Below are 25,311 nucleotides of genomic sequence, written 5' to 3' on the forward strand. Positions count from 1 at the left end.
CAGCCTTCCCTGGCAGCCGCCCCAGGGAGCTCAGGGAGCGCGGTCGTTACTCCAGTGCGCACCTCGCGGTTACACCCTTGCCAGCCGCGGGGCCTGCGCGTGGCGGGAGGGGCGGGGCCTGGGAGGGGCGGGGCCTCCTCTAGTCGGAGTCCGCTCTGGGGCCCTCCCCTGCCAGGCTCCCGCGCGGGCGGGTTAAAGAGGCGAGCGGAGGCGGGCGCGGCTCACACTGCAGTGGCGCGCGTCGGAGCCGCACACGTGTCTCCCCGGAGGAGTCGGCTCCTGAGTTCCCTCGGCTCCTCACGCCCGGAGGTTCAGGGCGCCTTGGATCCCACTGGTGTTGGCCCACCCGGCCCGCGTGAGCGGGGCCGCATCAGTTCCCCGCGCTTAGAGGGCCAACTTGGCCGAGCAACTTTGTCCCGGGAGCGGCGCTTGGGGGACGGGGTACTGCGCATGCGGAGCTCCAAATTCAAACAGCTGTTTCCAGAGGCTGCAGGGCCGGCTGACCCGGAGCCGCTGGGGCTGGGGGAAAGTTTCGCGTCGAGGCGGCCACTAGGGAGCCATGGTGGACCGGGGCCCACTGCTCACTTCGGCCATCATCTTCTACCTGGCCATCGGGGCGGCGATCTTCGAAGTGCTCGAGGAGCCGCACTGGAAAGAGGCCAAGAAAAACTACACGACACAGAAGCTGCATCTGCTGAAGGAGTTCCCGTGCCTGGGCCAGGAAGGCTTGGACAAGATCCTGCAGGTAAGCGGCCCCCTGCGCCCCGACACACCTGAGTCGACGGGGCCCTAGGGGTGCTGAAGGGAAGACCCCCACGGGTCCGTGGGAGGTCCTGGGGTAACAGGTGAGGCTGTCTGCCTCTTCGTGGTTCAGGACGCGACTACCTGTCGCTCCCCCCCCCCCCGGGGACCCGGAGATTCGTGGAAACCTAGTTTGCTCGGAAAGAACTCGGGGTTGCCTGCTGGGTGAACTGGGCCCGGTGTCTCGGTGTGGGTGTACGGGTGCCTCCCTTTTTGGAGGGAGGCTGTGGGGCGGATAAAGGCGTTTATCTTTCCTTGGAGACGCTCCCGGAGTCTGGGAGCCGAGCCTAGCGCCACCCTTCGCGTCTCCACCTTCCCGGCTCCAGGGCCAGAGCCGCGCCCGCCCGGCTTTGCACCGAACGGGAACTCCGCGGAGTTGCGGGAAGGTCCCCGGCGCGAGTCCCGCAAAGGCTCTGCAGGGGTCCCTGGCGGGTTGAGCCCGCTGGAGAAGGGCAGGTGGCTGGAATGCCGGGGACGCCTTCAGGCTTCCGGGAAAGCTTATCACCGGGAGACAGCCCTTAAGGGCTTGGAGTTAAACTCTGTGAAAGGAGCAGGTTGCCCAAACAACCAAACTCGGAGAGTCCCTTTTCCCGGAGGAAGGAGTGAGGGCAGTTTCCTCCGGCTTGGCATTGGGGACGTCTTATCTTCTGGTGCACACGCCCAGTGGATGGCTTTGACCTCACTTGGGTAAACTGGGGCTGACCATCCTAACTGGGACCTTGGGCCAATTTGAGAACTGTTTATTGAGGGCTCAGCGGCAACCATCTACTATATTTGACCTGCAATAATGGCCTCGCCTCAGTAGGACAAGGACCAGGGTGGTAGATAATCCAAGGTGTTGCATTTCTCCTGAGATGAAGGATGCCAGAAAGGAACTCTCATAAGGAACTTTTAATGTACAGCAGCTCCCCAATACTTGAAGCATGCCCAGTGTCCCTCATTTCCAGCCCGCTTCCTTAGTATGTGAAACGGAAATGAACCCATCCACATCCCTCTTTCCTGCACTAAACTGTTGTCATGTTGAAAATCTTCAGAAAACATGAAGACATCTTACTAGCAGTATCCTCTTTTATCCCCAGATTAGATGGACATTTGTACCAATGAGCAGAGGTTCCCACTGGCAACTGGGCCACTAGAAAAATGTCCTCAGAAGGGAAGGTTTGGGCTAGCAGGGCAATGTTGCATTTCAGTGGAAAGTTTCCTGCCCTTGAGCAATTTCTGGGGTGGAGGTAGGAGGAAGTGATGTTGGGGATGAATTTCAGAAAGTACTGGTTGGTCAGGGTGATGCCTTTAGTACCAGCTACTGGCAGGCTGAGGCAGGAGGATCACAAGTTCAAAGCCAGCCTCAGCAACTTAGCCAGGCCCTAAGCAATATAGTGAGACCCTGTCTTAAAAAAAAAAAAAATGGCTGGGGATGTGGCTCAGTGGTTAAGCACCCTGTGTTCAATCCCCAGTACCAAAAAAAAAAAGGAAAGGAAATAAAATTATAAGTGTAAGTACTGGGCTTGTAACTCAGTGATAAAGCTCCTAGGTTAAATCCCCAATGCAAAAATAAAATGAAATGAAAAAGAAGAGGGGAAGGTACTGGTTGATTTTGTTCATCTTAGCCTGCGTTCTGGGACATGATGGGCTCCTTCTAATGGGTGTCTGCTGTATCTCTGTGTGTTGTGGGAAGGGGGTCGCTTTATGATTTCCCTTGAGGAAATAATTCCACTGGAGAAGGAGAGTTTTTGTTTAGTTTGCTCCAGGGCTTTGTTTAGAGGGGGAGGCAGGCAGGCAGGGAAGATAAAGCCTTGAGCTGCCCTCGAAGTGTTTCCCCTACTCTGCTCCTCTGCCCCTGCAGGGGAAGGAAGGAAAGAATTCAAGGCTAGATGTGGGAAAATAAACTTCAAAACACAAGGAGAAGGGAAGGGGGGGTCCAGGGGCTAGGCAGCCGGGTGCAGCTGGTGGTGGTAGCTTTGGAGGCTGGACGGCTTCCTTAAGGTGTTTGAACAAACAGAAGGCCTCTTCTTTTGAGGTCCTGTTAACTCCTTTAACGGTTGTCCCCACAAAAGTGGGTAGTGCTTTTAGAAAGAGTGTTTGGGTATCAGGACAGTCTGATTTGGAGATGATGATAGAGGAGTTCTTTTTCTTTTCTCTTTTGGTACTTGGGGATTGAACCCAGGGCTACTCTTACCATGAGCTACATCCCCAGCCCTTTTTTATTTTTTATTTTGAGATAGAGTCTCCTAAGTTGCTTGGGATCTCTCTAAGTTGTTGAAGCTGGCTTCGAGCTGTGATCCTCCTGCCTCAGCCTCTCAAGTCGTTGGATTCAGACATGTGCCACTATGTATGCTGTAGATAAGTTTTTTTTTTTTATTTTTTTTTCTGGCGGTGCTGTGGATTGAATCTGGGGCCTTGTGCATGCTGTTTAAGTGCTCTACCACTGAGCCACATCCCCAGCCCTGTAGATAAGTTCTTGAACATGGACAGATCTGTCCCCAGTTTCAGCCAAACAAACTGATCAATCCCAACTGGGCGAGTCCCCTCCCTTCACAGGAAAATCCAAGAAATGAAAACGGACCAGTGGGAAGCATCTGCCAGGATCAGTTTTATTCTGCAGAATCTAACTTGTTCCAGTTTCTCATCTGTGACTTGGGGCAATGCCTCAAGCCTCAGGAAATTTGGTCTAAGCAAAAATGAAAACTTAGAAATCTTCTTTCCCATCTGGTTGCTTGGGCCTTTTCCACCTAAGGTTCTGTGCTTTTACTGGTTCTGAATTTGCCTTGTAATCATAAAAGACTCCCTGGTAAGGAATTCCTGGGGTAGGAGCAGGAGGTAGTAGGCTTGTTGGAGTATGCTGTCTGGGTTGGGGTTTGTTTTTCTTATGCTGCAGATTGTGTGTGTGCTTGCAGATGCATGAGAAACAGGCGGGTAAAGCACCTTTAGAAATCCTCCAGAGCTGTCAGGTGCTTCCTCCCCCCGGCTCCTTTTGTGGTTGAACTTTGAGGCCCAGGCCCAAGTGCCCAGCACCACTGCTGCCTGGGACCTTGTGGTTGCTCCTTCCTGCCGCCTTCAGAACCATCTTGAACCCTTACTCCAGCAGTTGCTCCACCAGATTTTTGGTGGCCTGCTCTCCCAGTCTCTTGTCAAAATTTCCCCTCTTTTTCCACATGGCAGAGGCCCCACTGGGGAAGTTAGCATAGACAGCACATCTCCCTGGTGCTGGTCATTGTGGGTGGATTATCCTGATTTTATGAGAGGGCACAGGCTGGTTTTGCTATCTGGCTTGGCCAGTTTCCCATCAAGCCAGTTAACTTACCTTTGCCTTCTTTCCTCATGTGCAGGCTCCAGTGAGGGAGAAATCTTAGGCAGGATATGTATGGAGAGCAAGCAATTCTGCCGCTAGCATTTATTGAGCACTCACAGAGCAAGGCTCCTTGCCAGGTACTTCACCTGCATTATTTCAGGTACTCTTTACAGTGACCTTATGTATTATGATAAGGAAACCAACGCCCAAAGAAGTTAAAGTGGCACAGTGACACAACAAGAGGCATGGCCTGGGGGTAACCAGGCCCTTGGCTGCAGGAGCCTGCGCCCTGGTCTATCTTCGTCTTCCTTCTTGGGCCTACAAAGGGATGCTGTTGAATTGCTGCTCTGTAAGTGAGCTTGGTAAATTGGTTCGGCTGGACTCTGATCTGCTGGGAAATTCTATTTTCTGTTTCCTCTAGAACAGGCTGTGGCACACACGGTCTTCTCTGGTTGTCGTTGCCTGGCTGACTGGATGTCACCTTCACTACTAAAGTAAGGCATCATTTCACCCATCTGGACTTCTCCTTTTGGAGTCCCCTCTTCTACCCACTTTAAAAAAAAAAAAAAAAGAGAGTTGAGTTGAAAGGAAGGAGTGGCAGGCAGCCCTCAGCCATCAGCCTCTGGTTTACAGTGATCATAAACAGGAAGGATCTGAGAGCTCACCATGCACCCGGCTCTTTAAAAAGCACTTCATAGACACTCTTAATTTACTCTCAAGGACCACCCCATGAATAAGGAAAATAAAAGGAAAAGATGATGCAACTTGTCCAGAATCTTATAGTGTAGGCAGGTTTCACATCTAAGGGTATCATGTTTCACAGGACGTGGGAATTAATCAATGAGCATTTATGATGTAGCCATTGTGTGCCAGGCACTGGGCGAGACTGAGCTGCTGGGAAGAAGGATAAATAAAGCCAGGCGTGGTGGCACACACCTGCAATCCCAGCAGCTTGGGAGGCTGAGGCTTGAGGATCCCAAGTTAAAAAGCCAGCGTCAGCAAAAGCAAGGTGCTAAGCAACTCAGTGAGGCCCTGTCTCTAAATAAAATACAAAATAGGTCTGGGGATGTGGCTCAGTGGTGCCCCTGAGTTCAATCCCCTATAACCCCCCCCCCAAAAAAAAAGGATAAAAACACTCATCCAGAACAAGACCGTGGATATGGGCCACCGCACAGGTGTTCAGGAGGGTTTCTTTTTTCTCTTCCTTTTTCCCCCAACATATCAAAAGAATCTTCCTTTTTAAATAGCCTCTTATGCTTTCTTGCCAGACCCCCAAATCATGCAAACAAGCAATCTTTTTTCTTTTTTGGTATCAAGGATTGAACCTAGGGGTGCTTAACTACCGAGCCGCATCCCCAGCCCTTCTTATATTTTATTTCGAGACAGGTCTTGCTAAGTTGCTTTAGGGCCTGGCCAATTGCTGAGGCTGGCTTTGAACTTGTGATCCTCCTGCCTCAGCCTTCTTAGTCACTGGGATTACAGACGTGTGCCACTCCACTCAACCAGGAGGTTATCTTAATGAGGTGATCCAGTTCAGTCTGAGGGGCTAAGGGAGGGTCTCAGGAGATGACCTTTAGCCTGGGTAGGGTCTTAGAATTTGAAATTCACTGGGAAAAGAAGTAGGGGGAAGAGAGTCCAGACAGGATGGGCAGTGGCCTATTCTTCTAGTTTAGGGAGGGAGATGGGGCTTCTGGGGTGCTCCCTAATATTCCCATGTCTCCTGGGGCTAAGGTAGGATCACCCTGGTTCTGTCCTCTGCTGTGGTTCCCCGGGCTGAACTGAGTTGTCCTCAACTGCTCACAGAGCTGCCTGTTCCTGGAAACCTCTTGGATCCCACTCACCTCTTTCCCTTCTAAGTGCCCAAGTGCATTATCACGTTTCAAGTTTTCCTGTGTAAGCCTGCTCTCATTTTCTGCACCCTGAGTGCTGTTTACCTACTCGGGTCTACAGTAGTAAGGCAAATTCCAGTTTTGAGGTTCTGACATCCTGTTGTGAATACCTGACCTCTTCCCCAGATTTGAAAAAATAAACCCGTGTAGTGTCCTGACTGACATGCTTCACTGGGGCCTGCTGAATTTTGTCTGGACAGCTGAGGGTTAACTGTGAACACCCCCTTTGTTTCCAGCCTTGGTGGAAATTGTAAAAACTCACTGGTCCACTTAACTGCCTTTGTAAGTTCAGTGACCACAATAGAGCTTTTGATTCTGGAGGATTGGGGAGGCCTCTCCATCACTGGCTCCCGCTTCAGTTCTTACCGTCTAGGCCTGCACAAGTGAAGGTGGGTGGGTTGGGTGTTTGAGAGGAAATGGAAGAACAAGGTCCCTGGCTCACGGCTTGCTTGCTCATTTCTGTTTCACTCAAAAATTGAGGGCTGCTACAACAAAAAGCAAAACAAATCGAAAACTTGCAAATCGATACGTCCACCTTTGTTAACTGCCTGGTGAGAGTTTTACCAAAGTGATTTTTTTATTAAATCGTTTTGAAGTTTTGCTAGAGCCCTTCAGATGATGACAGTCGTGGGCACAGTGATTGAGAATTATTGAGGGCAGAAATTTGCAAGTGTTGAAAGGTTCCTGTGGAGCTGGGGAGCCTTAAAGGAGGGGCTGCTTCTGAGTATTTTCCTGGGGTTTTGCCCTATTTATAGTCTGGTGTTTAAAAGAAACAATCCTCTGGGTTTGGATGCTGGGCTTGTCTGGCCCTGACCTCTGGCCAAAGGCTTTTATCTTGAACTTAGTTGTTTGCTGTCATGTTGGGCTCAGCCTCTAAACTGTGTGTGATTGTGTTGGGGGGCGGGGACAGGGAAGTCCCCAGCTCTGGGGAGGAGCCCTCAAGACTGTTTGTACCTACCCATGGGATGCTGTCTCTGAGAGGTTCCACAAGAGCCAGTGGGCAGAGGTGATGGAGAGAATGAGGTAGGTGACGTAGGGAAGCCCAGGACATAGGTCTGCCTCCTTCCAGGGTTCCCTTGGGAGTGGAGGGGCCAGAGATAAATCTCAGGAGATTTCACTGAGTTCCCCTGGATGCCTGGAGTAAAGCAGAGGGCAATAGCCTGTCCTCCCCAAGGAGGGCTTGATGGGGTTGGGACCTGTGCCCCCAGCAGGGATCTTTCTCCAGCTGCTTCAGAGCCCAGGCTCTGGTGGTTATGGGGTAGCCTCTGAGGACGCACACACCAGAGCTTGCTTAAAGTTGTACTCTGAAAGAGTTAGTTGCCACCACAGGTTGAGTTTTTTTTGTTTTGTTTTGTTTTTGGTGCTAGGGACTGAACCCAGTGGCACTTTACCACTGAGCTACATTCTCAGCCCTTTAAAATTTTTTTATTTGATGCTAGGTTCACCTGTAATCCCAGTGACTTGAGGATGAAGCAGGAGGATCACATGACACTCTGACTCAAAATAAAAAGGGCTGGGGATATAGCTCAGGGGTTTAGCACCCTTGGGTTCAATCTCCAGTGCCACCCACCCTCTTCAAAGAATTTTTTAAAATTTTGAGACAGGGTCTCACTAAGTTGCTGAGGGCCTCACTAGGTTGCTGAGGCTGGCCTCGAGTCTCAACTTCCTGAGTCTCTGGGATTACAGGCGTGCAGTACCACACCCAGCTACAGTTTTGAGTTTTCTATATCCGAAATGCTTGGGATCATACTTGTTTAGGATTTTTCAGATTTTGGAATATTTGCACATACATAATGAGATATCCCGGGGACAGGACCCAAGTCTAAACATGAAATTCATTTGTTTCTTTTATAACTTATACATAGACTAAGTATAATTTAATATACTATTTTTAGTGTACCTGCATGACTGTGATCCAACCCCTGAGGTCAGGTGTGAAATTTTCCAGTTGTGATGTCACGCTGGTATCAAAAAGTTTTGGATTTTGGAGTAGAGCTGCTCAACCTATCTAGGACTGCTGCTCTGAGATGCTCTTCTCTGCTCTGTGGTGGGGAGGGCCATGACAGCCGAGGCAGATTTCTAGGTGGTATTGCAAAGAATAAGGAAGACCTTCCTAGATCTTCTTGGTTCTGGGAATCAAACCCAGGACTTTGGGTATGCTAGATAAATGCTATACCATATCACTGAGCTACACTCTCAGCCTTGAATAATAATAATAATAATAATAATAATAATAATAATAATTATTATTATTATTATTATTATTATATCAGGGATTGACCCCAGGGGCACTTTACCACAGAACCACATCCCCAGCCCTTTTTTATATTCTATTTAGAGACAGCATCTGGCTGAGTTGCTTAAGACCTTGCTAAGTTGCTGAGGCTGGCTTTGAACTCATGATCCTCCTGCCTTAGCCTCCTGAGCTGCTGGGATTACAGGAGTGTGCCACCGGGCCCGCCTGAATTTTTTTTTGGTGGTGCTGGGGATTGAACTCAGGGGCTTGTACATGCAAGGCAAGCACTCTACCAACTGAGCTATATCCCCAACTTCTGACTGAATTTTTTTATAGTATAAAACAAATTCTCCTGTCTTAATCAGTTCTAATTGTCTGGTTCAGTAGTGTTAAATTCTGTTCACATTGTTGTGAAGCAGACCTCTAAGACCTTTTTCATTTTGCCTAACTAAAACGATACCCATTAAACAGTAATTTTCCTTTTCCTTCTCCACCCATCTGCTGGTAACCACCATTCTACTTTCTGTTTCTGTGAATTTGGCTGCTTCAGCTATCTCATGTACGTTGAGTCACACAGTATTTGTCTTTTCACGTGTAAAATGGAATAACGCCTGTGGAAGACAGTATGGTGGCTCTTCAGCTGGAAATACAACTACCAAATTATGCAGCAGTCTCACTTTGGGGTATCTATCAACTGAGTGTTTTTAAAGAACTAGAAAAAGAAGTGGGGGCGGTGGCTCCTTTCCCATAGCCCCCTGGGAGGTGTAATATTGCATCATGGTCCTGCTGGGCTACAGCCCCATGCCAGGGAGGTAAGGGTCAGATGACGAAGCCCTTCTGGGTTTAGCCAAGGAATTTGAACTCCTTCAGATTTTAGCATTTTTCAAGTAGGGGAATGGATAACATTTCAGAAAGTTCCCTCTAACTTCGCAGTCATTTGCAACTTAAAAAAAAAAAAAAGTGGGATATTCAACCCTAAATTAATGGCACTTGTGTGGGCTGATCCTTCACCCCTGTGTGTTGTGATAAGGACTCTCCTCCTTCCTTTCTCCTTCTGCTGTGGTGGAGTGTGGGTTTTCCCAGAAAGCCCATAGAGCCTCAGAGGACCCACCCCTCTCACCCCAGCTTTCCATTATGTTACCTCTCTCCCTACCATGACCCCCTGGAGGTCCCCCCAGGCCCTCATCTGTCCTAAGACTCCCTCCGGTGTGGCCTTCCTGTATTGGCCCTGACTGTCCACGCGCAGGTGGTGTGCCCAGCTCTGCTCTGCTTCCTGAGGCCTCTAGGCTTTTGGTGAGGAGATACCCTGTCCCCCAAACTCAGAGACCTGAACGAAGTGGAGGTGGAAGCACAGAGGGGGCCCTCCCTGCTGACTGTCATTTTTGTGTCATGAAGCCCCAAAGACCGGAGGGTCTTCCCCCTCAGCTCAGTCCAGCCAGGGAGAGGAAATTGGGCCTTGGTGGTGAAACGAGGGGAAATCCAGTTTGAAGTGATGAGTGATGGGTTGCAGATGGTGGGGGCCGGGGACACCAGCAAAGGTTGTTGGGCTGTGGAGGGTTCAGTTCCTGTTTCCTGAAGCCTGGAGAAGAAACCCATGGCCTCTTAGGGACCTGGCTCCTAACAGAACCCAGCCTCTGCCCTCAGGGAGCCCCTAATCTGGAGACTGTTTCCTATGAGCTGTTAGGAGCTTGCCGTGGGTAATGGGCACACAGATAGATTTTTACTCTTGGACTTAATGAGTGTGGCTGGTGGTTCTGTGAGCATTCTGTGGGTGCCTTCTGCACCAAGCATTGGGTGGCATGTTACTTGTGTCTCCTAGAACCAGGCCTGCAGGCTAGGAGACCTTGCGGTTTCCACCATACAGGAAAATGCAGGCCAGGTGACCTACCTAGGTCAGAGCACTGACACTGAACCCTGCCTGCCGGCTCAGCCTTTGGTCCAGTCCATGTGTGGAGGAAGAGCCAGGGGCTGGGGATGACAGTCTTGGGCAGAGAGAAGGGTGATAGGAGCCAATGATTATCACGCACTTCGTGGCGGTGACCATGTAGCTGTTGATGTGCTTCGTCACATTGAATTCCCATGCAGCCGCCCTCTGCAGCAGGTTCTGTGATCTTATAGAATAGACCACAGAGGGCTGGGGTTGTGGCTCAGAGGTAGAGCGCTTGCCTAGCATGCATGAGGCACTGGGTTCAATCCTCAGCACCACATAAAAATAAAGATATTGTGTCCACCTACAACTAAAAAATATATTAAAAAAAAAAAAAAGAATAGTCCACAGAGGTTGAAGAACTTGCCCAAGACCTTACAGTTAGGAAAACAAGGTCTTCATAACCTGGCAGTGAAGGTGGATAAAGCAGAACAAAGGTGCAGGGCTGTGTGGTGTCCTCTGTGATTTAAGTTGCACAGAGCTGTGCTTTCAGGGAGTGAGCAGGGTGCCCTCGAGCACATTGTCTCAACTCTGAACAGGGACAGTAGTAGGGCCTCTCCCTCGTGCCCACAGAATGTGTGGATATGTCAGACAGAACGCCTGGGGCATGTAACAGGGCTCCCTAAATATTAGCTGCTGTCCTCTGCCCCACTTTCCTGAGCGCCTTGTCCCTGATACCTCCCTGCAGATCCCACTGTTGAGCTCCTAATCTGGAGATAGGGGAAAGGTAGGATAAGAAAACCCACAAGTTCTCCCCTTGTAGAGTCACCCATCATTTTCCATTTCTTGAAATTAATCCACAACTTGCTCCCCAAAAGAGTTATGGTCATGTCTGAAAATAGGGAAAGGTTTATCCTTCCTCCCTGCAGGCCCAAACCTTGGTTAAACGTTTTTGGAGAATTCTTGGGTCCAGAGGACCTCAGCAGTACTCTCCCTGGATGGTGGTTCTGCAGGATCTGAGGTCAGAGTTGAGCTCTCCTTGGGGACAGATACCACCAGCCTTCTCAGAGAGCTCTGGGTAGTCAGGACTCTTGACTGGCTTTGAAATGTACATTCTTTTTCCTCTCTTCCATCTAAATATTTAGGTTTCCTGCTGAAACATTTAAGCAGGATTGTGCACTGCTTAAATGTGTCACCTCCCATGCCCCCCTGTAATCTGTCTGCAGCTGCTTAACCAGGCCCCTCCTACGAGGGGGGACACTTGCCCCACGTTTGGAGAGAAGCTTTTTTGGTGGCAGGACCGGCCTTGCTTGATTGTGTAGCCCGGAGCCTGGCCCAGTGGATTGCCCGGGGCCTTGTTGGCCACATCTAGAGGGGTGAAACCATAGAGCTCTTCATTGCTCTATGTGGACTGTACTTGTGGCTGGGGGTGGGAAGCCCTCCTCTGAACCGTAGTGTAGAGAAAGGTTCTACCCTGGATCCCAGTTCTACCTACCTACTGGTTTGTGCCTTGTGACCTTGGCTGGATTTTACCTCTCAGGACTTAAGACTTTGCATGCCTAGCGAGACTTAAGAACCTGGCACGAGACTTAAGAACCTGGCACGGCAGTGGCCATGTCTCCCTGTCCTTGGGCCTATGTTATGAGGCCCAGCTCCCCAGAGCTGCCTAGTAAGGATGTGGTTTTAGTATTACTCTGTGGTCTGTTGTGCCTGGGTGCTATAGTACTAGGCCAAGGGGGACGCAAAGTCGGAAGGGACTGAGCCTCTTCGAAGATCAAGGCCCAGTGGATTAAGCCAGGTGATCTAGGCCCAGACTCTGGCCCTTAGTTTTACGAGCTCTGAATTGTTCAAAGAGGGAGGTGCTGAAAATTTACTCCCCTTCAAGGCACATCTGGTGGGGCTGGGTAAGGATAGGCTTTCTTATTTTTAATTGACATGTAATAATCGTATATATTTATGGGATCCAGTATGGCAATTTAATACATGTGTACAGTGTGTAATCATCAAATCAGGGCATTAGCATTTCCATCTCTTTATTGCTTCTGTGTGCTTAGAATTTGAAGAGGGGGGCTAGTTGCTCCACCTTTGTGTGAGAGGTGAAGATCCTGAGAAAAAGCTGTGCAGTGCCACCTGCAGCTCATTGCCATCTTTCCCTGATGGAGGGGGTCCTGTCTGGGTCTGATTACCTCCAGGACCACTCCCCCCCTCCACCCTGCCCCCATTCCCCTACCAGCCTCATCCCCCCAAGCTCCCACCCCATCTGGTTCTGATAATCTCGGAAACCTTTCTTCCCCCCACCTCTATCCCTTGTCTTGCAAATTTCCCCCAAATTCCTTTCCCATCCTTGAAGAAGGCCCTGGCAGTACATGTGAGTTGTTAGCAGGTCCCTGTCCTAGGTCCTGGGCTGGGTGCTGGAGGGGAGCTGTGGTCCTTGCTTTCAAGGACCTTAAGTTAGTAAACAGCCAGTCTCCACTCAGATATTTACTAAGTGCTTAGTAAGATATTTACTAAGCACATACTATGTACTAGGCACACAGTGCCTGTTTGAGGACCACTGCAAGCAGAATGAGGCCTGGTTCCTCCTGCCTTTTAGGGACCTTCCCTGGACTGCATACTGCAGAACCAAGAGGGCAGATGCAGGAGCCCAGGAGGCCAAGCATGCCTGCACCCCTCCCTTGTTTGATCTCAGAACTGTCCAGGAGGAGCCAGGGGAAGGCCCCCACTGTTTGCAGGGGAGGTGGGCAGCTCCTTAGCTGATAGCTCCTGGCCCATCCTGGAGGGAGGGAGTGGACGTGTGTGCAGGGTGTTACCTGCAGCACTGGGTGACAACACCCACAGCCTTCTAAGAAGCTTGCAGATGTGCAGGTTTTGTGTCTGTGTTGCCAAGGGTCTCTGTAGACCCTTAAGATCTTCCTTCTGTGGGCCTGACTGGGGATGCCATTCCGTTTCTTAGATGGGAAACCGAGGCTCTGTTAGGAGTGACGAAGCCGGGCAGGACTGGGTGCAGGGTTCAGGTTAGTCCTGTAGCACTGCGGGAGGGTCCAGGCTCTGGGCCAGTTTCTGCTAAACCGTTTCCCATCCTATTTCTAATCCCTTTTAAAATTGCCTTGATGGCATTTTGGGGTCACAGCAATTTCTGCCCACATTACCCCTTTGGCCTGCTTCATATCCTGACCTGATATGAAGACACACCCCACCTCGTGATCCTGAGCGGCTCCCCACGGCTGGTGATTTCTGGGAGAAGAGGCAGAAGATGAAACTGGTGAGCCAGAGGCTCAGAAAGAAGGATGTTTTTCTGGGCCGACTGGAGCCTCAGGCAGAAGAGATCTGACTGAGGCCTCTGCTCCCCGGGGAGTTTCTCCCCACTGGACTCTGCTCCCTGTGAGTCTGCGCCCCAGGAACTTTTGGCTGGTGCCTTCATCCCTTCTCGGAGGTTGCAGGGGTGGCTTGTGCTCAGGGCACCTCTCCCAGGCAGCAGATCATAAAAATGCGAGGCTGGAGGGAGCTTAGTGGTTATTTGACTAGCCTCCGGCCTCCTGGAGCCAAGGCCCAGATCTTGGGGGAGGTTACGCAACTGTCCAAGGCTACCCTGCCCACCAGGGTGGGGGAAGAGTAATAAAGGAGCAATTAGAGCTGGTGGGGCACTTACAGAACAGTGGCCCCAAAGAGGAGGTCAGTCAGTCAGAGGTGATTGTCACACCAGCTGTTGGGTCTTCTCGTTGTGCTCAGTAGCCGGGACCCCGATGGTCAGATCATAACCCTCAAAATGGAAAACCTTTAGTCGTCTCCTCCCTTAGACTCAGAGCCGAAGACCTTGCAGGGCCTCCCAAGTGATTTGGACCCTGCTATCTGTGAGCTCACCTCTTTCTTACCCTGATGCTGTTGGCTCAGGGCAGATGGGAGATGTTGGAGGCCATCTCCCTCAGGAGGAGAGGTGTTCTACAGCCCCACACCATGAGGGCCAGTTTCAGCTCTTACCAAGAACTTGAGTTTATGTGTGCCGGTGACAGATGATGTTGGGGTTGGGGTTGGCAAGGAGACAGGCACTGTGGCCACACAGCGGAAATGAACTGTAAGAGATAAGGCAATGGAGGCCGGAAGGTTAAATAACAGTCAAGGTCACACAGCTAGTGAGTGGCTTGAACCCAGACCTTGGGTCCAGAGCCCACACCCTGCCAAGTTGCCTCTCATTTAGGCACCATAATGTCTACATTATGGCCAGACTTAAGGACTGTGTGTGTGTGTGTGTGTGTGTGTGTGTGTTTGTGTTACTGGGAGTTGGACCCAGGAACATTCTACCTTTGAGCTATGTCCCCAGCCCTCTTTTGTTTAAATTTGTCTTGAGACAGTGTCTCCTGTAAGTTGCCAAGGTTGGCCTCGAACTTGTGCTCCTCCTTCCTCAGCCTCCCAAGCTGCAGGGATTACAGGCATGTGCCACCTTATCTTCAGGATTCAGCTAGGCCACAAGCTCCTCCCCTGGAGACCCACTGCTCCCAGCATGAAGTGCACCGTGGGCTTGCTTTCTGGATCCTTGGAGGAGTACTGTGCTGTTCATTCTTGGGATTTCTGATACCAAAGTGCTGTTTCCTGGCTATGTGGACCATTATGGACTACTTGCCATTTTGAGCATGAAAAGTTGTTGTTGTTGGTGGTGGTGGTACTGGGGATTGAATGCTGGTTGGTGGGTGTGTGTCCATGTGTGTGTCCGCATGCGTGCACGGGTGCTTAACCGCTGAGCCACATCCACAGCCCTTTTTATATTATATTTTGAGAAAGGATATTGCTAAGTTGCTCGGGGCCTTACTAAGTTGCTGAGGCTGCTTTTGAACTTGCCATCCTCCTGCCTCAGCCTTCCAAGTCACTGGGAGTACAGGCTTGGTCCACCACACCTGGCAAAAGTGAAAAGTTTTAAAGCAGAAAAACCTTGGTTGTGTAAGTGGGTGCCACAGCTTAAGAGTTGGGGTTGTCAACTGTGTTCTCCCCTCCAGGCCTCCCACTTTCCTTATAGCCATAAGGGGCCCCTCCCTTTACCCACTGCTTCTACCTCCTGCCCCTTGACAAGTCTGTGGATCAGAGGATCCTGAGACTGAAAACCCTAAGAGTTACAGAGCTGGAGGGAGGCGTAGCTGTCTCTCACTAAGCTGTGGTTGCTGGGTCTCCACATGCTCTGCCAGCTCGTTGTCAGCTAAACCCACCCTTTGGACATGTTTCCACCCTGGCTAGAGTGTGGTCTGCATCTTGGGAGGGAATTGCTGTAGTTTTCCCTTTCCCCTGGGGATCTCTGCTGTCCAGATTCTTCTGCGTGGCCAGGGACAGGTAGGCTAGTTTGTAGCATGCTGAGGGCTCCCGAGGGCCCTTCGTGGGTGTTTATTTTGATAAGGGTTCTCTTTGTGCCTCACCAAGGGTTCTTGCTCCACCTGTGTCCCCTGGTGCGAAATGGAGTGGGCACCTGTTTACAGACTCCAGAGGAGAAAGATGTCAGTCTCATACCTGCTCATCACTGCTGTTCAAATAAAACCCTCACCCCCGGCCTGGGAATGGAATGCATCCTGCCCGTGTTGGCTTTGGAAGGGTGCCCTTCCCTTCTCGGCAACCCTGTCCTCTGCAGCACCCGGTGGAGGCCCCTCCCTGGGGGATGAGTGCTGAGTGGGCTGAATGGGACAGGCTGGTGTCTTGTCAGCACCCTCTCCCCGCTCAAGGGTGGCAGGAAGAGGGAGGGTGTCCTGATTCATGACTTTTCAGCACCCCGCCTTTCCCCTGCCACTCTAGCCCAGCCCTGGATCAGTGTCCACTTGGATCAGCGGCCCCATGAGTTGAGCTCACCCACGTTTGGGGGCCTAGAACACAGCCAGTTACTGGGCAGGCTTGCTCTGTGGCTAGGCAAGGTCACTGCACCTCTCTCTGAGCCAAGGACTTGCTTACGGAGGCCACTAAATACCGAGTGCCCTGCTCACTTTGGCAGCACATATACTTGACGTTGGGGCAATACAGAGAGGACTCACGTGGTCACTGCCAATGAGACAAATCTGCGAAGCATTCCATCTTTTTTGTTGGGTGTGTTTAACAGAAAACAAAAATCCCAACCTGAGGGCCAGCTGTGTGTCCAGTGCTCACTTAAGGGTGGTAGGAATTAAGGGAGACACTTGACACTTTTGAGGTTGGTGGGGCCTTAACGTGTGTTTGTGGTGGGGGGTGTCACCGTGCTTTGCATATTAAGGATTCACTAGGGACCAGGCATACGGGGAGGGACCTGGGGGCTCCCGGGCAGGAGGTCGCTGTAGGCTGGGACTGTTTTAGGGGAGGTTTTCCTGACCCTGGGTCTGCAGATTCCTTCCTTGGCCCCCACCGCTGTCTGGGTGGCCCTTACCTATCGGAGCCCATGTGCAGTCCAGCCCTCCCCACAAGGCCTTTGACTTGTGGCCCATTGGATCCCAAACCTAGAGGGTAATTATTAATGAATGTCCGGAGCCATGAAGCTGGCTTCTCCTCTGCCCTCTCTCCCAGCCACCCCAAACTCAGGCAGCACAGATGCAGCTCTCCTTTACTCCTCCAATCCAGGAAGCCACCCCCAGGCCTCCCCGCGGGGCCCTGCCTGGCCCGGCTCTCCCCAACCTAGGGTGCGCTCTGGGGCTGACCGCACCCCTCACCCTTCATCTTGCAGGCCCTCCTGGCAGGGACATGGCGTTCTCTGTGTGGACAGGTCCATAGGTTGCCTGGTGAAAGTACATCAGCACCTCCTTTGGAGTGTGGCTCCTGGGGCTGAGATAGGGCTACTTCAGGGTCATGGAGGGTACTTTTGGGTACGGTTCTAGAAGGTTCCAGTGCTCATCAAACCCACTGGGGACTTGTTCGTTTTGACACCATCTCTCTTGAGAATATGCCTCCAAGCTGTACATGATTGAGCCATTCTCCTTTGTTCTGTGTTGGGGGTCGCCATATATGTCTTTTTTTTCCTGTTATTGGGATTGAACCTCGGGGTGCTCTACCACTGAGCTGTATCCCCAGCCCCAACAACAGGGTCTCGTTGCTGCTTAGGCCGTTGAGTAGCTCCTGCCTCAGTCTCCTGAGGAACTAGGATTACAGGTGCACCCCACTGCTGCGTACCTGTGTTACATTTTCCCGTATGCTGAGCCTCCTGAAGGCAGTTTTCCGTCTTGCTCGCCTCTTCCCCAGGGCGCCGGGCACATGATTTAATCAGCATCCGTTGATCGAATCACTGGGCTCTGGCTGGGGTACAGGAGACCCTTAAACAGGCAGGCAGGGCCTTGGTGCACCAGCTGTCCCAGGCACGGTGTGGGAGGGGGCAGTTTTCCTTCAATGATTCTCAAAGAGGGTCTGAGGTAGGAGCCAGACTTCAAATTATAAAAACAAGGTGTGGGTGGGGGTTAAGGAAAGCAGAAATAAAGTGCAAGTTAAAGTGTGCGGTTCTCTGTTAGCATTGAGTCATGGAAACTCAATTTAAAAACAGAAGCCAGGCAGGACCAAGTTGGGGAGACAGGTTATTGAAGAATTTCTGTGCCTCCCACATTTTCTGTAATGTGGTTGTTTTGCTTTTATAACAAAAAACTCCACTTCTTTAAAGGATAAAATGAATGCATATATGTGTCCACTTATACACTGTTTATTTTTAATGTATGAGGTACACAAAGCACACAAAAACATGGTTTTAACAGAATATACTCAGAGGCCGGTGCAGTTGTGCACACTTATAATCCCAGCAGCTCTGGAAGGAAGTTCGAGGCCAATATCAGCAACTTAGCAAGACCCCAATCTAAATAGAAAATAAAAGGGCTGGGGATGTATATGACCCAGTGTTTGAGTGCCCCCTGGGTTCAAACCCTGGTACCAAAAAAAAAAAAAAAAAAGTATTCTGTAAACTCAAACCGCTTAAGCAGTCACTGAACAGTGTGTCGTGGTCTCTCAGGTTAGCTACAGAGTGGTGACTTGCTCCTCAGCAGTGCTATGGACACTTTGAGGCATGGCATCTTGGAAACTGGAGGAACCGCTGGGCCTTTGGCCTGCAGAGCAGGAGGTTTGAGATTGGGCACCCAGCCTGACACTGGCCAAGCACAGCATGTGCTTCCCCAGCCTTCTGCACAAGGGAGGGGTCCCCAGAGGCCCCCAGAAAAGTCTTGTCTTGGCTTCTGTGTGCGTCCAGCTCAACCAAGCCCTGTGGGCCCAAGGAGCCTTGCCCCATCCTTTCCATTAACAGAAAACATGAGCACAGGCAAGATTTGAAACAGCCGGGGAGCATCTGTGACTTTCAGAGTCAGGAGTGGCTGTGCCTGAGGCTTGGGTTGACCTGAGCTTGGGGAGGATTCAGGTAGGATGTGCTTGGTGTAGATGGCCCTCCCAGGGCGCTGCTCTGGGCTTTGTTTAATATAATATTACTAATTATTGGGGCTATTTAATTTTTAATTGAAATGAATCAAATGAACATCGTGTTCCTCAGTCCTGGCAGGTTTCAAGTGCTCAGTAGCCACGTGAGACTGCACAGGTGAGCGTTCTCTTATTGTGAAGAGTTCAATTAGACAGTGTGTTAGTCCATTTTCTGTTGCTGATAACACAGTAACCTCAGACTGGGTACGTTATAAAGAAAAGAGGTTGTTCTGGGCATGGTGGTACATGCCTGTAATCCCAGCAATTTAGTGAGGCTCTAAAGGAAGTTAGTAAGACCTTATCTCAAAAAATAAAAAGGGTTGGGCATGTGGCTCGGTGGTTAAGTATCCCTGGGTCAATCTCTGATACCCGCTCCAAAAAAAATAAAAAGGAGGTTGATTTTGGCTCACAATGACATCCAAGGTAAGAGGCTGCATCTGGTGATGGTCTTGCTGGCAGAGTCGTGAGGGAGCACAGGGCATCCAGCACATGGAGAGAGACAGGGAGTGTCTGTGTGTCCGTCCTATCTCTCTTATAAAGCCACCAAGATTTAATCATGGTGGCTCTACCCCGTGACCTTATCTAATCCTGATTACTTCCCAAGGACCCCACCTCTGAATACCACGGTCAGAATAGTCATCCTCTTAATACCCCACTGTTGGGGACTAGATTCCAGCAGGAGAGACCCCTGGATTCTTGACCATAGCAGACTGGAACCTGCTGTTTGTCGTGCCACACACCTGGCTCCTCTGGGGGCCTTATCATCTCGCAGTCACATTCTGGTTGGGAGAGAGGAGGGCTGGTGGCCTTGGGGTGAGGAAGGTACTGTGCTAAGGACCCCCTCCTAGGTGACACACCCACGGGGCTGGTAGAAAGTGGGCTTTTGTGGAAGGTGCGGAACAGTCCAGCACACCCAAATCAGAGCCTGGGCTCCCTTTGAGGTGGCGCCAGGCCATCCAGAGTCCTTGTGCACGCAGGTCCAACCTGCTACTCGTGGCTTCCAAATTCCTTCTAAGTGCCTGCCACTGCCCCCCAGCTCAACACCCCGCGTGAAGCACCCCTGGGCCCAATCCCAGGAGGAAAGCCTGTTGCTCATGGTTCCTGAGGGGCACGGGGTGAGTCTGCCTGCTAAATGGGGGCCTCTCCCCTGCAGGACAGGGCTATGAAGACATCTTTCCTCCATTGCTCAGATTTCCAGGGCTGTCTGGGTTGTGTTCAGGGTCTGTGGTGGGTTCTGACCGGGGAAGGTGGAGCTCCCACGGTGAGAGGGAGGAGGGGAGGTGGGCCTAGTTTTTAGTGTGGGGGAGCGTCTCCCTGGTGACTATTCTATCCTGGTTTGTTGTCTTTTGAGCCTCAGTGGCTCCTGGGTTTGGGCTTCCGGCCCTGTTGCTTGAATTTGGAAGGGGCTTGGTGGGAGCCCTGAGGGTTGGTGGGAGACTGTCCTGGATTCACTGTTGGGTGGCCTACTTCCCTCCCGTGCTGTCTTCCACTGTCTCATAACCCTGCCCTCTGCCACCTGCTTCTTGTTACTTAGGGACATCCTCCTGGCAGGGCCTGCGCCTTGTCCTTCTTTGTTTTGCCTACAGATGGGCACATGGCCAGTGATCAGCAAATAATGAATCCGTTGACCCTGCCCCATGCTGCTGCATCGGGTGCGAAACGCTTGTCATTGGCTCTGGTCATCTCCTCTTTGGGTTGAATAGGTCAAATGGGCTGCTGTGTGCATGGGCGGGGGTGCTGGTGCCTGGCCAGATGTGGCATCTGCAGCTGGCCAGCAGAGCTGCACTTTTTTTTTTTTTTTAGTTATCAGCGGACACGACATCTTTGTTTGTATGTGGTGCTGAGGATGGAACCCGGGCCGCACGCATGCCAGGCGAGCGCGCTACCGCTTGAGCCACATCCCCAGCCCAGAGCTGCACTTTTGACCCTCTAGAGAGGTCAAGAGCCCAGAGATCCCTGTGGAGAATGTAGGTAAAGACAACCCCTGTTCTCCCATCTAGCTCTCTGGTCCCCACACTGTCTCTGGAAAGTGACCAGGGGCCCCATTGTACACATGGGGAGGGAGCCAGGGGACCAGAAGAAGGCAGGCTCTGTCCTGGAGGTCACTACTGGGTCATTGTTTTAGCCCTTAGCTAGACAAGGAGCCTCGCTGCACAGACTTGAGGGTAGATGGGTCCCATTCTGTGGTCCCCCTGGGTGATTTGGAGACCTGGCGGCATTTACTTGGCCTCTCTTTCAGCCTCCCCTTTCAGCCTCCCCTCTCCCCACAACATACCTCTACCCGCCAGGCCCCTAAGGTCTGAAAACTACAGGTTCACAAATGGAGGGCCACCCTGGTTTGCCCATGCTCTGTGCTCTCCGCTGATCCTTTGCCGTAACTCAGAGACTTGGTGGGAGGTGGCAGGATTCCCATTTTACAAATGAAGAAATGAGGCCGTGGTCTGAGGATCTAGGCAGCTGCCCACCTGTGCGGACGGACACACCCGGCTGCTGTGCGGTCCTCTGGTTGCCAGGCCGGGGAGGCTCTTGGAGGGGTCCTGCAGGCGTGGGAAGCTTTCCCACTTACAGCCACAGCCTTCATGGAACCAGGGGGGATGCAGGTGTCGGAGGCTCAGTTCTTGTCCTCACCCCTTCTGCTCCCTGCATTATGCAACGTGGCTGTGTCTCAGTCAAGATCCTTGTGCCAGGCCAGGAGAGTTTCCATTTCCTGTTGTCTGTCCCTGGTCTGGGCCCCAGGTTGGGGGGAGGCTCTTCCAACCCCACCACGCCCCTCACCTTGACTCAGCCTTTCTGTCCTAGGAAAGCCTGCCTGTATTTTTCCACACCTCCAGCACAGAACAGCTCTGTGCTGCTTCACCCTGGTCACATCCCACGGTCACATCCCACACCCCAGGCTGCCAGGGATGGGAGGTGGGTGGGGACCGTCCCTGTAAGGTTGAGACGGCTGCGCCTGCTTGGCCCCTCTGCTCTCTGACGTACCTGCTAGCCAGCGGCCAAGGGTCAGGTGTGCAGCAGCCACATGTATCAGGGCCCCCTCTTTTCTTACACTCTGGGGGATCCTCTTTGTCCCTTTTATCTCTAGACAGGGTCTCCTGTGGCCAGAGCTGCTGATGTAACTGTTGTGGTTTGGGATCTGAGAAGAGGAGTCTGTCTGCACTTTAGGGCAGAACTGCCTTTGCACCTTGCCCAGGGACTTTGGGGCCATAGGCCACAGTTGTGTCAGCTCTTGCCTGTCATCGTGACACTGTCTTCTGGGAAGTCGAGTCTGGGATTTGGGGATCATTGAGGTAGAAAACTCCCCCACCCGCCAGGAGCATCATCGATGCCGAAGGCCCGTGCTAGGCTGCCGGTAGTTTCTTGTACAATTTATTCCAGGGAGGATGGAGGCCAGCTGTCGCCCGTCTCCAGCTGGAGACTGAACCAGAGGAAATGGACTTGGACTGAGCCGGGGGTTTGTGTTAGAGTGGGACAATAAGGAAGGATTTTGTGACAGGTGGTTGGCTCTCATGAGCATCCTGTAGGGAGCTTTGTTGAGGACAGGGGCAAGATCACACCTGGGGTGCGGGTAGATGAGACCAGCCCCCCAGATACCTCCTGGGGGCTGGGGAGTGGGATTCTTTCTTAGGAGAAGAGACACGTGCTGGGGCTGGGGGTGTGGCTCAAGTGGTAGCGCGCTCGCCTGGCATGCGTGCAGCCGGGGTTCAATCCTCAGCACCACATACAAACAAAGATGTTGTGTCCACCGATAACTAAAAAATAAATATTAAAAAAAAAAATTCTTTCTTTCTCTCTCCCTCTCTCACTCTCTCTTAAAAAAAAAAAAAAAGAGAGAGAGACACTTGCTGCCCTTCTAGGACAGGATTAATGCCACCACCTAGTACCCCTCTGGGCTTCACTTTTATAATTAGCAAAGCATTTTACACTCTAACCACTTGGTCATCTTAAACAAATTATAATAAATGAGTAGGCTTAATAATTGAGGATGGGTAGTTACTTATTACCCCAAGCTGCCAGCCACAGGCCAAGGGAGAGAAGAGCAGCCAAGAGGCCCCCGGGTGGGAGGGAGTTGTCAGGTTATCTCAGGCATTCCCAAGGGCACCAGGTGGACTGGCTGACACTCCAGAGGGCAGTGGGGAATGTGGAGGGGTCAGGAGCTGGCATCCTCCCAGGGAGGTGGGAACAGGGAACGCTGGCCCTGGGGAGCCTTGCCCTTAGAACCCCCAGCAGGGCTGCCCAAGGCCGGTAGCTGTTCCCAGCAGAGCAGACTCACCTAACAGTCCCAGCACTCTCCCTTCCCACCCCTGCTGGGAGAGCAAGATGCAGTGTCATGCTTGGGAAGACCTGTGGCCATTGGATTTCCAACCACCATGACATCTCCTGTACTGCCACCCACTCCCCTGTTGTGCCTCCCCTCCCCACTGTCTCCTTCCTCTGGAATCTGGTTCCAAAGTCCACAGGGGAGCTGACTCACCAGGGCTAGGACCTCTGGGGCTTGGAGCAGGCATTACCCCCTCTGTGCCTGTACCCATCAGGGCTCCCCACCTGCCTCAGGCAAGGAGCCAGAGCACATAACACCAGCACCCAGGTCATGCCCAAGCAGACAGACTGACATCTTGGAAACCCCACTGTTCACTGCAAATATGCACCACCAGCTAGTGCCAGGTTCTGCCGTGAACGAGTGGAGTCTTTGCCTCTGGTCTGTTTAGGGGAGAGTAGCAGGCCGGGGTACCCAAATGCTGCGTGGACATCAGGTAGCGTGGAGTGCAGTGGAATAAAGGGCTGGGGAGGGGCGGGTGTGCACTGCCCCTCCAGGGTGGGGTGGCTCCAGGAGATATCGGGGTTGAGACCTGATTGAAGCAAAAAGCACAGGGGTGGACAAGTGCCCAGCTGGAGGGCTGTCCCAAGTCCTGTTCAGTTGGTTAGTGGGTGGTTAGTGGGAGGTGGGAGGAAGGCGTCGCCGCCCACAGCCAGCTCTGGAGACCTCTGCAGCGGGCACAGATCCTCAGGGCAAAGTGCCCCCAGACCCCTAGTTCTCTATATGAGCAACCATGGCCACATCCCACCCTCTTCCTAGTACTCACATCCACAGCCAGCCCTGTGTGCCCAGCACCAAGGGGCGCCATACCTCTAATCAGGTTCCCAGCCTGGGGAAGTCATTGTCCTGTTTTCCAGATGTGGAAAGTTAAGTTCAGAGCTGTGACAGGACATGTCCTAGGTGGCCAGCTAGTGGACACTGGAGTCCAGGCCAGTCTGCTCTGAAGCCAGGGCCTTTCTCCTGTGCCCTCAAGCTGCTTATGGAAGGAGGGCCCCTAATTGGACATTTTATAGTGACTGGCCATTTTGTGTGTTCGGTGCAGACCTAGGTTCAGGAGGATGGGGGGAAGCAGGCAGGCCCTGGACAGGGTGGCCGGCCTGCAGGTGAGCCAGAGCTCCCTCAGGCTGTCAGCCTGGAGAGGGAGATGGTGAGTCAGCAGTTCCTGAGACCTCCTTTGTGGCCTGCTCCGAGGGCTGTTTTTAGAAACCTTGAGTGGCTGGTGACTTCCTGTGGTTGCTCCTTCCACCCCTCCCCAAGGTTGGGGTAATCATGAGAGCATCTCTGGGGACTGGGGTAGAGAGCATGAGCATAGTGCTCACCCTGAATGGCGCGGGCAAGGTTAGATCCGTGGGTGTGACTGCGCAACCCTCACAGCAACACACCACCGTCCGTGTCCACTGTCCCCTTCCTGCTCTACTTTGGTTGGCATTGCTCAACCAAGTCCCAGGATAGGGGATGGATAGTCTGGTTATTTTGTGGAAAGGGACCCTCAGAGTCAGGGAGCCTCTGGCAGGTTCAGCTATGTGCATTGTCACCAGCCTGCAGGGTGGCTTCACCCTGACACTAGCCCTATCCAGTCCTCATCTACAACTTGGGAATAGGAAATGCCCACTTTGCTTTGTCTCCCTTCAAGGTCCTGCATCTCAAATGAGATCGTGGCAGAGGCGTTGTGGGTGAGAGGGGCTGGGTAAATGTGGTGGGCGGTGCTCACCCATGTTCCCTGTCTAACCTTGACGTGGAAGAGAGTGAGCAGAACAGGAGAGGGTCGTCATCTTGCCTGGAAAGGACAGTGAGGCAGGGGACAAATCCAGTGGAGGGTCCTCTTCTCAGAGCCCTAACCCACCCTTGGAAGGAAGCCTCTTGCTGCCTAGTGACCCACTCTTATGGGGGCAGCAGGGGCGGCTGTTCTGCTGGCTCAGCAGGCTGGCCTGTCCCTCGTGCTGTGCACCCACTTACTGTGGCAGGCACCCCTGGGATCTAGACTCTGGGACCAGGGAAGGGATTAAGTCATAAATCTAGGTTGCAACATCCCGGCCAGGTTACAGACCCCAGCACGAGGCTGGGGACCTGGGCCCGACCACCTCAGGGCAGGGCAGTGGTTTTGAGTTGGGGGTCAGAGAAGCAGCAGGTGGGTGGAGAGGCCCCTGTTATCTTTAAACCCCACTGGACATCCACCTGCCCGCTCCCTCGGAAGATGAAGTGGCTGGGGTGGGTTTTGAGAGCCTGGTTCCAGGCATGTGTGTTTGGAAGGAAGGGGGCTCTTTCCTGTTCCCGAGGTCAGTTCTCAGGCAGGCAATGCTGCTGTGGGACCCGGGCCTGTGAAGCCCCTTGTGTCCCCAGGGCCCAGGGATTTCCAGCAGAGTCCATCAGCCCAGCCAGCCCTCCAGGTGCCCCAGCACTTGCTGACTCCCATCCTGCGCTCAGACCCCAGCAGCCCTTCACTGTTTGCTTTAGCCAAACCCGCAGCCCTCCTGGGTCAGCCAGTCCCTGCCGAGCCGCCTGGGCTCCGCTCTCACGGGAGGGCTGCCCGGCTAC

The 25,311-nt window shown here is 52.4% G+C and overlaps 1 protein-coding gene across 1 annotated transcript in view; it reads left to right on the top strand.

Annotated features, from left to right (window-relative positions):
- The first annotated feature begins 559 nt into the window (after positions 1–559).
- Kcnk5 (potassium two pore domain channel subfamily K member 5) overlaps positions 560–25,311 on the top strand; it is a 40,868-nt gene continuing 16,116 nt past the window's right edge. Inside the window, exon 1 of the mRNA XM_076860179.1 lies at positions 560–745. Within this exon, the coding sequence (XP_076716294.1) occupies positions 560–745 (186 nt within the window). The remainder of the gene's footprint in view (positions 746–25,311) is intronic.

The sequence above is a fragment of the Callospermophilus lateralis genome, chromosome 6 (assembly GCF_048772815.1).
Source record: "Callospermophilus lateralis isolate mCalLat2 chromosome 6, mCalLat2.hap1, whole genome shotgun sequence".
Lineage (NCBI taxonomy): Eukaryota > Metazoa > Chordata > Mammalia > Rodentia > Sciuridae > Callospermophilus > Callospermophilus lateralis.